This window comes from Rhinolophus sinicus, linkage group LG04, assembly GCF_036562045.2.
Source record: "Rhinolophus sinicus isolate RSC01 linkage group LG04, ASM3656204v1, whole genome shotgun sequence".
NCBI lineage: Eukaryota > Metazoa > Chordata > Mammalia > Chiroptera > Rhinolophidae > Rhinolophus > Rhinolophus sinicus.
The window spans coordinates 158,746,251-158,759,771 of NC_133754.1; the positions used below are offsets into that span (position 1 = coordinate 158,746,251).

General features: G+C 33.2%; 1 protein-coding gene across 3 annotated transcripts in view; it reads left to right on the forward strand.

Moving 5' to 3' along the window:
- ZCCHC7 (zinc finger CCHC-type containing 7) overlaps positions 1–13,521 on the forward strand; it is a 190,945-nt gene that overhangs the window by 169,038 nt on the left and 8,386 nt on the right. For all 3 annotated transcript variants that reach the window (XM_019729125.2, XM_019729120.2, XM_019729121.2), the window contains exon 6: positions 355–390. In XM_019729125.2, coding sequence (XP_019584684.2) covers positions 355–390 — 36 coding nt within the window. The remainder of the gene's footprint in view (positions 1–354; positions 391–13,521) is intronic.

Sequence of the window (13,521 nt, forward strand, 5' to 3'; positions counted from 1 at the left end):
TTAAAAGGCGTACTTGGTGAGTCTTATTGATTTTGACCACTGCTGTTCATTTATCAGTTTAACTGAGTTATGGCTCTTAATCACGTCTTAGTGCCTCAAACTTCTAACCCGAAAAGAAAAAGAGAGAGAAAACTTTGTTACTGGCTTTCTGACAATGGCAGGGAGTGTGTTAAACCAGTGTAAAATTCAATTAAACTGTCTAGCCAGGTTTTTGAAGCTGAAATGCAGACCCTTTCTGTTAAGCTTCTTATTTTCCTGTGACCGACACCGGTGGATGCTGGGTTATGCCAAAACCAACAGGCTGTAAAGTACCTTGTTTCATGCTCCCAGCTGATCAATATTTTTATTTTCCAGGCTTGCCCAGAAATCTGGAGGCAGTATCACCTAACAGTGAGTAGAAACACCTTTTTTATTTTCCCCAAGACCTAGCCTATTTACCCTTCTCTGAACTGCTGACCATAAAATACAGACAAGCATCTTCTACTGGAAGATAATAAACATCGGAAGAGTTTTTGCACCAAGAGAGCAATAATATACTTTTTTTCTTCTCCCCTGCCCATTTCTCTATCCTTTATCTTCCTGTTCTTAAAAGATTTGCTTGTTTTTCTGTTACTCACATCATTTAAGGACTACATCATGGTATCTCTCAGTCTTCCCAGACTACGTTCATTAAACTAAAGGGAGAAAAAGACTATGCCAGTAGCCATAAAAAAATAACAGTAATCCAGTGTCTTTAAAACATTGTATTATCTACAGTCCACAAGCATACGGTCTACAGTATCTTCCATTATCGTATTTCTGTCTTTACTGAAGTATTTACATACATTTTTTTAATAAAGTTAGACAAAGTTTAGTGTATCTTTCATATAGAACAATTCAACTCATATCCTTAAACCCCTTTTGACTTATTCAAAGTATATAAATATCTGCCTGATACCAGTCAAGTTATTCAATTCTCTGGTTTCCTTTTATTGTGATTTTAGGCTAAGGAGAAGCAGAAAACATAGTTTGCTATAGAATAAATTGACTAGTATTCAATATTATGAAGTCAGTTTATTTCTAATATTCATCTTAAGTAATTTCAGTAATTCACCACAGCTCTACATCACTTCTTTTAATATATTAAATATGTTGTGCTGAGCAAGAGACAACAATAAAAATTTCTCTTGTAATTATAGTTATACAATGTAATTAAAAGCTGTTTCTTGAAGTTTAACGTATTAAAAAGTTTCCTCAATAGGAAGACAGGTAGTGAAAAAAGAAAGGGCAAAGTTTTTACAGAACATATCTTCTTACTGCTCTGCTCTTATGGAAATCAGAAGTAAATCAATAAGTAGACTCATACTATTAGTATGTCTATCACAAGCCCAAGAAACAAGGAATAATATCAGGTAATTTGTTTCCACTTTCTTTGATCACTGTTTAATTTCAATTAAAGAGTCTCAGTAGAAAGCTACAATTCCTCAACTATCCCTCAATCCCAAATTGGGCTTGTAAACAAAAAAACAAACAAAAAATACATAAATGTACATATACACACACCCATATATGTTACACATATACGTCATAGATGTAACTTATATGGATACATTATATTTGTGCTTATGTATCAATTTTTTTATCCTACCATATTATGGTGAAATCCTTATAGCCTAAACTTGATTGAAATCTAATCATAAATTTATACTTTTAAGATCACTTTTAAGATTGTATAGCAGTTTTTTTATCAGTATTTTTATTAATTAATATCCTAATGGATTTGACATTGCATTTCTTTTCCCTTTGCCCCTAAATTAGGTAATTCCAGTCTTGAAAACTTGAAGTGTGGGAAGTACTATTTTAAAGTCATTCTTCTCATTATTAGCACCTATATTCTTTTATGTAACTGTCATACAAGAATCGAAATTGGTATGTAGTAAAACAAAAATATTTGAAGGTTTATTTAATATTGTAGCTTTAAAAAACAAATTATAAAAAGCATAGTTAGGAAAAATATAAATGAAACAAAATGAATTCCGTTTTGGGGAATTATATTTAATCTATAGGTATAACAATGATTTTGAAAAATCTGTTTGTCTCAATCTGGAATCCTGATTAATGTTTCAAAATAATATTGTAGTAAGTAACACAAATTCATTATTTTCAAGTTTAAATTAATTAGGAATTAGGAATTCCATAACTTACTATGCAGGTATAAATGCAAAACTTGTTTTTCTATAAAATAAAATACTTAAATAAGTATATAGGCAATATCCAAATGTGTGCAATTAGGCAATGTTTAATCTTGAGTAAAAGCGTGATGCGTGGTTAGTTTAGTCATCTTCAGCTCTTTTGTAGGCGATGGACTGCCATCTATTGACTCGTGATAGCCCTCACATGTGAATGTGGCGTAAATCACAGCAGTGACCAAGTCATGAAGCCTAGGTTAGAATTGCTGCTGTATATTCATTTAAACCAGTCTTCTTAAAACTCTGGAAATTTCTACATTTAATCTTTGATTAATTTCCTTTTCTAACCAAGAAGTATCCATTCTCACCAAAAATGAACTGTGCTTTTTGGGGGAGAAATTCGTTAGTGTATTCAGTTTTGAAATGTTTACATTTGAGAACTTTTCAGTTGCTTTTATTTGCTTTCCAATCAGAAAAACTAGAAGGACACTTACACAACCTAAAGTTTAGCAACTGCAATTTAATATCTATCCAGGAACCACTTTCTGGTGGGGCAGGGGGATGGCCCTATAGGCTGAACACAATATTATTTTTCAAACTCTTCTAAGGAAGGCGGTAAAGTTCATTGATACAAGTGGACTTGTGAAATGTTCCAAATCAAAAATTTCTTAAAATTCTAAAAGAAAATATTGAAGAAGAGACACATTCACTATTTTCAGCAATTTCATGAGAGATCAAATAAAGCCTCCTTAACAACTTGTATCTAAATGTAATAGCATTGTAACCAAACTTGACTAGGCTTCACTACATTAATAAAAACTAAGACCATCATTCTAAAGGGTAATGCATGCTAATAAAACTCTAAAACACTACCTCTATCTATCTATCTATCTATCTATCTATCTATCTATCTATCTATCTATCTGTGTGTGTGTGTTTGGCTATGTTAGTTTTCTTGATATAGTTTAATAGTTATAACATTGTCATATAATTTAATGACTTTACCAATTTGGAGAGCTGCATGGGAAAAACAAAAAAATATGATTTTTATTTAGCAATAAAATAATTTTCCCAAATCGTTTATATATTTACCTCCTTCAAAAAATGTTTAGAAAGTTTTTTAAATATTCAATAATATATAGCACTGTTCTTGTATTTTAATTTCTGTTATATTTTCAGATTTTGGAAAAGCTTGATTTTGAATATTCTATTTCATCTTTCAAATAACTCAGTCTAGATAAAATTTTCCCTCTTTAACTATTCAAGGAGTGTCACTTCCCCTACCCCCTGTCATTTCTAGTCTCATTTATGTTAAAAATCCTAGGCCAAAATGGCCACCAACAGAGTTTTACAACCAACAGAATTTTTAACTAGTAGAGGCTATAATTTGACGTGCTTTGGACATTTTGTTAATCTTGATTTTAATCTACTTAAAAAAGTAACTAGGAGTTTGCTATTTTGGGGCTATATATGTTAAGAACCAAAAGGACAATACATCTTTTATGTTTAATTTTGCGCTTTTGGATTTCTTTGTGTGCATTGTTAAAATGTGTTACAGCCTGCGACCTTTTTTTTATTTTAACCAAAAATTTAAGCAGAATGCAAGTGTAACCTTTTAGGAAGAATTAATTTTAAATGTTTCTTTATATTTAATGTTTGGAATGCCTGGAATTCACACTTCAAAAAGTAAAATACTCGCTGTCAGGGAAATGAGGAGGAATAGTTTCCTTGCCTTCCTTTCTAGCCCAGGAAAGCTTGTCACCAGAGGTTCCTATTAATTAATAGTAGTCTTACCTGAACTAGTTAAATGTCAGAGTGTATCTTATAGACCATAATTAAAAATACCATTTCATTTTTCCACTCAGTTTCCTCTCCTTACCTGGAAACATCAGTTTAGAAATGTGTTTTATAGTCCTGAAGAAAGGAATAAAAAAGTGGAATTTGATTGTGAGGCTATTGCTATACAAAAGTATTTTTTCTTTATCCTGGAATTGTGATGTAAGATAGGGTGGGTAACAATTTTCTAACTAATAATAAAATTGATTTTTTAAAATAAGTTAAAATGAGGAATAAGGAGTTTCAAAAAGTCGTCCTCAAGCCAGAATTTTTTCGTTTCATGAGGGATAAAAATACTCCCTCTCTCTCTCTCTCAATTAGATATATATTAGAATCCTAAATATCTATCTGAACTCCTTGGCTACATAAACAGAATTGCAAAACCCATAAGAACCCCACACATAGTAGATATCAAGTGATAGAGGGTGTGTGTGTGTGTGTGTGTGTGTGTGTGTGTGTGTGTGTGTGTGTCTAAGAAAACAAAACTAGTTATATACTGTATTTTATAATGTTAAATAACTCCAAAACAGGGTCAGAACGAGGCCTCACTCTGTTTTAGAATTATTTAAATCAACTTTTTCTTGGTACCAGTTTTTTGAGGCCTGGCATGCAGATTATCCTAAACTAATACTTTTATAAATTCATTTATTTTGGTATTTCAATTCACTTTGCCAACTTCCTCAAGAACTAGGAGTACTCTTGTTTAAATTGTGGCGGATTTCTCCCCGTGTATATTTGGTATCACTATTTTAATGTTTTGATCGGTTAAGTATTGCCCTTGAAATACTACATCTCTTTCAAATTTTCAGAGACTTAGTTTTCATTAAAAATACCCTTAGTACTAAAACACTACTAAGGTCAATGTAATTGTGCTCTGATGATTCGGAAGGCACATTTTTGTAGTATCTCTGGGTCATCTTTCCATTGTAATACTACAAAATAAATCAGGCCGCCTCATGTTTAAAGTTACTTGGTGTCTGAATAAAAAGAATCTCTAAATAAGCATTAATAACTTACTTTCTAGTATTCTATCTATGATAGATAACAAAGATAGCAAATACATTTGGACAGCGACTAAAATTTTTCAAGATATTTCAAATAGAATTTTTATGTGAATATTTTAATATTTATTTAAATATTGTGTTCGTAAAGAATTTAGTGTCAACATTTTGCTAGTAAGTTTTTACTTCAATCTTACCATGTTTTGAATTTATTATAAAAGATAATTACTACATTTACAGGGTAGGTCAACTGATTTTTTCTTATAATCTTTATTTCCACTGGCATGTTGGACCACATTTTGCCAGAACTTATCATTGGAAGCAATTGGAAAATGCAATTTCAAAGCAAATGAAACCTGGAATTATCAATCTCAATAAATGAGATTCATTTAAAAATAAATACAATTTGCCAAATCATCAAAAAGCAATTTTCCAAAGCTTCTGTAAAAGGAAGGGAAAGAAAGGGGATGTTGTGAATTATAAATGCTTATGTTAGTTTTCCTCTCACAGTGTTTTCTCAGACATTTGAACAATTTGTATACAAACTTATTTTTGAATGGGAGTAGCATAAAATTATTTATACTTAGATATTTATTTATCTTTATTGAAGCACATGGGCGAACCTTCATATTTTATTCTTTCAAATAAATGTTGAAGTGTCATCCCCTTCAGAGATTCCCAACTTATTTGATTTCCAATACTTTAATGAAAAAAATAATTTATTTTAAATGGGAAATCAATATGGCGTATTTTGAGCACTTTTTTTTCCTGTGTTAATATATTTAAATGATATTAGTGCTTTATGATGATAATTCTAATGTAGATTGAAGTGTTTTAGATAATCAAACAATGAAAAGTATGCAGCATTCACACAATTTAGAGAGGATTCATTATAAATGTTTTGGCCTAGAAGCAGCTGTGTTTTTGTCACCTTCTGCATGTCTTTAATGTCCTAATCACCTATCATGGTGATTTCTGTTCATTTTTTAGGTAGTACATTTTGCTCAATAATTAACTAATTGAATCAGAAGTTCTACTGTAAGCAGTAACTTCCTTTCTTCATTTGACCAAAAAAAAATGTCCCTGTGCTTTTTTGCCTGCCCCTTAGTGGCTGGGGGCAAAGACTAGTTAGTATATTTAGGACTTAATGTATTTACTGTATGAGCTTCAAGTTTTACCTCTGTTTTAAAAACTTAAATACTTGTTGTGATCTTCATTTTCTTACCTGTTAACAAATATTTCTCCTGAGGATGGAGGATAGTAAAAAGATGGAAAATTACATTTGGAGTCTTTACTACCTTTTCTCTCTTCCCTAGGTACGTTCACCTTTACTTACAAAGGAATTATAGTTAGTCATTATAGGGGCAGTTTCTTCTTGATGCTTAAATTTTGTGGTAGTGAAATTCCATTTCGAAGTATTTATAATTTTAGTATACATAGATTTTTAAAATCTTTTCTTTCTTATCCTTAAAAAGCACATATGTTATTCATATAATCCCAAAGAAAACTACATAGTTTTTCTTTCAACTTTACACTTTGAAATAGTGTCCTTATTATGACAAAGTGAATATAAACAGGTAGCCTGAAAATTTTCAAAATTCATGCAGTGTAACACAGCACAGTATCTGACTACATAGTAAATTGTAGTTTAAAAATCTGAAATATTGAGTGGTACCTATTCTTTGTCATGTTAACGATATAGAATGAGCAAAAAAATATTATGGAGAATAAATTTAGCATATTTGAGGGATTCTTTTTCATATGTACTTTGAACAGGTGACTCATGCCATTCCTTAAATAAATATATTCCAGGTGATTGAGCTTGTTATAATCTTCTCTGGACATTTCAGTGAAAGAATAAAAGTAAAGTATACTGGACCAATGATATTTGCATTAAAACATTCCTTTTAGTAGTCAGACATGTGAATGACGTGGTAGATTACAGTAATTCCTAATGGGTCTTAAGTATTTAGGAATCACTTAGATACAGTCATAATCAACCGTAACCTTGGTTAATCGTTTGAGTAATCTGCAGGAAAAGACTCCTGAAAGAAGCCCTGGACTTGTTGACACGAACAATCTCTCTGAGCTAGTGTTATGTTTCCTATTATGGTATAAGCTACAGTAGTAAACTTAAAGTGAATTAAGTTTATGGTTTTAAAACCTAAATTTCTTAAATGACTTTAAGTTAATGAATTGTTGAGAAAATCAGTCAGATTTTATCGAAATTCATTTGCCTTTTGATCCCCACATCCCAGAAAGTCACGAGAGTTATGTGTTCATACATTTGTAAGTATTTTCTTACAGCTATTTTGAGCTCAGCAATGTTCCTCCAAGACCAATAACTCTGGGTTTCTTAGAAATATCATAAATATTGTATGGAGGAAAATGCTCTATGTTTAGAGAACATTTAACAACAACAACAAAATTTAATGTCTTTGGAATTAAAATAGTAGACCTTCACCTTAATTGGTGTACCAATATACTGGGAGATCACATTTCAAAAACAAGAATTATTCCATGGGAATAATCTGTAGAAATCTGCATTAGCTTTGTAAAAAGAATTCACATTTATGAATCAGATGGTAATAAAGCTATCCCATTTTCATTCCTTTTTTCAAAAATCATATAGCACCAAATCTGTTAGATATATTATAAGGTCATCTTTATAATTTTGTAATATACCCATGTCTATAAATATTCATTTTACATAGACATTTTTCCTTTACATGTATTTATGGATTATCCCACATGCCTTTCAGTTAGGGGAATTACGTTTTGAATAGTTCCTTAAGTTTGTTTATATGATAAAAATCTCAGTTTTGTCTTTCTTGGATCTCTCAACATTTCCTTTATTTATAGTTATACCGTATTTCCTCCTCGTTTTACTGAAGTCCTTAGAAAGACATTCTATAAAATTGGGCTGGAAGGACAGACTTATTTCTGAGGAAATGATTAGGGAATGTTTTTTATCATAATACAGGAAAAAGATTGCCTGCTTTGGGATCAGACATCGCTTCAAATTCTGGCTCTTTCATTTACTAGATGTGCAAACCTAGTTAAAATATTTATCTTCTAAAATCCTCAGTTTCTTCATCTGATAAATGGGCATAGTGTTTTCTTGGTTGTTGTAAATATGCAATGAGATGATAAATGGAAAGTACTTGGCACAATACCTAGCACAGAGCCTGTGTTTAACACTGTGTAAGCTCCAATATAGCAAACCCAGAGAGTCCTCACACCTGTAGTGATGACCTCTGGACTAATAGCCCAAACTCAGATTAATGTCTTTTGAGAAGACTGTTGTTTGCCTAAGATGAGGAGAATCATAATGTCCTTTTTACTCTCTGTCTCCTAAAAATGTTTCCTTCTTGTAGTTATTAAAATTTAAACACAAGCAGTGTTTTTTGTTAATGAAATTATTTACCTCAGTTTTTATTTTCTAATTATTTATGCTTGTCTTCTTTTCTAGAAACGTAGGTGAGTAACTTTTAATTAAATATGTCAAACAAATTGTTTTCTTAATTTGATTTGCTTAAAAGTCATAAAGACATTTAAGAGTAAATCACAAAAATCTTTAGGCTACTGCTTCTAATGAAAATGTACTGCAAACTATGTACCATATAAGGATACGATGATATCATTTTGAAAAATATATTAAGTTAATAAATGTGTAATTCTTAAGTGGTAAACTTCAGTTTCATCTAAATATAGTTATCTATCATAGGCAAATGAAATTACATAAATCTTTGCTTCCTCTGTAAATAATGAGAATAATATGAAATTGAATAATTCTCACACACACACCAATTATAATAGTTTCTGCTAAGGGTAGAGGGTTTATGTTAATCAGATGAGGAATGAAACAAATAGCATATGAGTTTTTTACACTTCAGGTGAAACTGTTTCATGCCTCCACACGATTGGTGCCAGAAACTAGCCAGATTTCCCAGGAGAATGTTGAAGTTGGGCAGTTGTTTTGCAGACGCCCACACGTACTGGTATAGAGGGCCAGCAAAAAAGACAACACAAAATTAAACACTCTCTCAGTGCATGGGATTTGTATGCTTTCAAAGAGCATTCCTATTCCGTGTTTGTTCTTTATTTTAAGACAAGCAGGAACTAAGATGGTGCATATTGTAAATGCGAAAAAGCACCACTTCCCCCTTTTTAAACTGGTCCTTACAGCTGTGGAATTCCCAGCCTTTGTGACTGATGGTTAAGAGCATTTTTCAGTAGAATAAGCAGCGTTGGGGTGTGGGGACGGGGAGTGCTGTGTGTTGTAAGTCATGTGGAGTTATGGTAAAAATGAAAATCTTGGAGTTTTATTTGGGTTCCCTGTGTATTAGCTAATAAATAGAATAAAGCTATACAGTTCTGTTACTCTACAATTTTTCGGGGATGGTTTATGTACAATTGTATGCAAAATATATAAGCAGATTTGAATATGTTAAGAACTTCATATGGTCGGAAGATGTATATTAATGTGGTTTCTGTGTTTTATAGTCCACCCCAGTGAACATTCAGATAAAAAAATATCCATGGATTCACACATGTATGTGTTCTTTTCTGTCCCTTCCCCCCACATCCTGTCTCCACATCTCTCTCATCCCTCCACCGTGCATCAAAGCTTGTGGTCCTTTCCATCCATGTACTAAAAGGTTCTTTGTAAACCAGGCCATTTGTCCATCATTGTTTGGGGTCCAAACAGTGGTAAGATACCCTGTCACCGATCCCGCGTGCTATGAATGGCAGCTCCTCTCCGGACAATTGGCGGAGGGGCCAAGAAATATTCCTGAGAGGATTATTTAACCTTTCAATTTAGAGGGCACAAAGCCTGGCTGATTAATGAACTTTCTGATGGGCGCCGATAAGCGGATCTATTTCTTTATTTCCCCTAAAAGTGATTCCTTCTCCTGTCCATATTACTATAATCTTAAACATAAAATGTGGCAAATAGATTAAAAAACAGCACTAAAGAGTTTATCTGGCTGGCAAACTGAAGGAGCTAAATTAAAATTGGTAATGACAGCAGTGGCTCAGCCTCATATATGGTTTTTAAATGCACTGTGTATTTTGAAGAGACTTATTCTCCAGCGCGCCTGGTAATGACTGCTTTTGGTACACAGTCTGGGGCTGGCTTCTGTTATCCCCACCCCGCCCCCCCCCCAAAAAAAAAATGAGTTGTGTTATCTGGATGGCTGCAGACACATACGCATCCCCCTTTCTCACTGCATGGGCAGACAAGGTCGATAGCATTACAAGGTATTTGTGGCAGTGCTTGTTTCAGTTTTCAGAGCTGCCAGTTTCCAGGCGGATTTGAATTACAAAAGAAGAAGCTGGCATGAAAATTGAAAGGTTTTATCGGCTGGTCTGAAGCCTCATAGCACATTGCTTATTTATGCAGTCCATTTGCACCAGGAAATATAAAAAGGAAATACATTTTTAAAATAAGGCCATAAAGACCCAGATATGTTTAAGATGGCAAATAAAATATAGATACCTATAATATCTTTCCAGGAAATGATTTTCACTTAATGTTGCACATTGCTTCAGAAGAGCATTTATGTTGCTGTCATAAATTTGTGCGTTTGTGTCACTATGTAGGTAGTCTCTGGGGATTAAGAAGGAAGCCTTTGCTAACTTACTTTAAAATTAAAATAGACGAGGGATAACTCTGCCGTTTGAGAGCTACATTGGAAATATTTAAATAGGGTAGTAAATTAAACTTAAACTAACATTTTTGCATTCCATGTAAAATTAGCTATGGCCCAGTGAATAAATGCCACTACCTTTGGAGAAAATTGGGATGCATTTTTAAGCCATGAAGATTTGGAGCATTCAGGGAGTGAATTACTGTGATCCGTACTGTCTTGCATATGTTCATTGTTCTCGCTTCCTGAGGTTTTCTTTTTTTGTGTTGGTTGGGGGGGGCGAGGCAGAGAATCTCATTTATAAAACAAAATCATAAATTAGTAAGTTTAATAGCTTGTTTTTATAAAACTTGTGTTTCATTTCTTTTAGTCTTCAAATATTTTCTTTTAAATGTTGCCTTACACTTAATGTTGTTAATACATAATCTTTTCACTACTGATAGTTACACCAACAATTTACCTCTATGTGTATTACTTTAGCGTAGCTTTGACTTGCTAAAAAAGATACACTCATGCAATCCCTTACACTCTTGGTTACATAAGATGAAGATATAAGAATACAGATATACAATACTGCAAGGCCTTGAATAATTAATGGTCTTAACCACTGGTCGTGTTCAATCTAGAACCCACTGGATTGTAAAAGTTATGAGTATCTGAAAGAGGGGTACAGAGGAAGTTACGTGTTTAGAGAAAATAACAAATCAATAAAGCGACACTCTTTATTCTGCTGTAATTCAAATGAACACTGTTTTAGAATCGTTTTCCAATAAAGCAAATTACTCTCAGCTTAACTATGAGAGATACCATTTTTTGCAATTTTCATTTTCACCAGTGTCTGGTACCTTTTTCATGTTTTCATGACCTGGACTAATTACTTCATGTAGTCTTTCTTTAACAGAGAAAATATCAAAAGCATGCACGTCTGCTGCATGCTAATGATGTGCTGTACATTTTTTCATGAATTTTCATAAGGATTTTTTTCTACGTAGCATGTGTGGCTTAATGATGTAATCACCCGATAGACTAGAAAATGCTCCAAAGGAGACGTTCCGGTCTGTTGTGTACATAATACATGTTTCAAAAATCTGCCTAATTAAGGAATTACCTGATGGATTGGGAGTCTGTTGGGTACATGACATCGTTTTTTTTAACACATAGAAAATACAGGTACGTCATTATATACGGTGCTTTTAATGGCATTTTTAGAATGTAGGGGAAATTAGTGGCAATGTCCCCTAGAATACAATTGAATTCTTTTTTTCACTGAGAAAAAAATACCGGCTTAAAGAACTTCGTAAAGGAAGCTTTGTTTCAAAATAATTTCAAAGCCTTTCGCTTGGGGTGAAAATGCCTCCCAGTATTCCTCACAGGGAAGTAATACTGTGAATATTTGCCAGAATGCTGTGCAAGTGGAAGGCTTTGTCGGAAACCATGGTTGGGACAGATATGAGGTTCAGATCCCCAGGTCTGAAGACTCACCCCGGGAAAACACTGGGAAGGTAGGGCGGCATTATTTGGATCTTTGGTCATAGAAGATCATCATTTTGCCTTCTCACGCACTCAGCTTTGGTGCAGTTCACTGCAAAACTGCCCAACTTTTACATTTCTTCCTTTAATTCATTTAAGCCACAGACGTGATTTTTCTTGACTATGTACTGGTTCATTTCTGCTGGCGTTTATGTTGTAAATGTTACCAAAGGCAAGGGACGGCATCCGTTCTTTTTTCCCTTCCTACTCTTTGTAAAATCCAACTACTTAGAAAACAATAGCTGATCTCCAGAGTAGGCAGTCAAAATAATATCTTTAAACAAGAAAAGAAGTATATTTTTCATTCAAACTTTTATTCTGCTTAAATGCCAAATTCATACCATTAGGTCCCTTCTTCAACTAATGGTCCTTGACTTTGATGCCAAGCTTTTGGTTTGGGGTAACATTTTTCTTGAGAAGTTATTTTTGATTACTTGGGTTAGATTTTTTTTTAAAATACATGAATATTGGGGGAGGCTTGTGCTATTAGTGAGTTTATTGAAAGAATAACTTGATTGAAAATACTTTGAAAGAATAAGGTTCTCAAGTATGAAAAGCATATGTATTTAAGAGGTGTAAGCCCAAATGTGACTTGTGCAGAAAGACTGGAGCTAAGCTCAGCACTTTACTCAGTACTTTACTTCACGTTACATTTGGTCGTGAATACATTTACCAGAGTTACTTACTATATTTGCTTTTTAATATATGTTCATATAACAAATTGGATTAATAAATAAAAACATAGTCTGGTCTTTAAGCATATGTGTGATTATAAAAATAAGTCCATTTTTTGGTCACAAGAATAGAAAATTCTCTTTAATTAGTGAAATTGATTGTATAGCCTATATAGTAATGAGCTTTAACAAGATGCAAGCCCTCATTGGATCAAAGTCAGTTTAGATAAGGGCAGTTCAAGGTCACAGAGGGAGATGCCCAGCAGGTTCATTTGCATTAAAAATTACTGTTAGAAAAAGGACACTGAGGCAGCTCTGGCGTTTTGATCTCTTGGCCTTTGTCATGGAGATTCCTACTAGTGAAGGGAGTAAGGCCAGTGTCCCAGATAATGATTAACTGTTTTAATGGCATTCATTCATTCATTCCGTACTAACTACTCATGCAGAAAAAAGGGTTATGTAAAATGACATTAGAAGAAAATCATTTGTAATCGTTGCATCGGGCTGCACTTTGAGGAGACATTAGGAGTAAATCCGTGGTGTGGTAGGCTTTTGCTTTATCTTCTGATATTTACTGAGTTTACTGGTGCATGAAAAGCTTTCAGCAAGAATAGCAGATGGGACGGACCTTTCATAGGTAATGCTATCTACCAGGTTA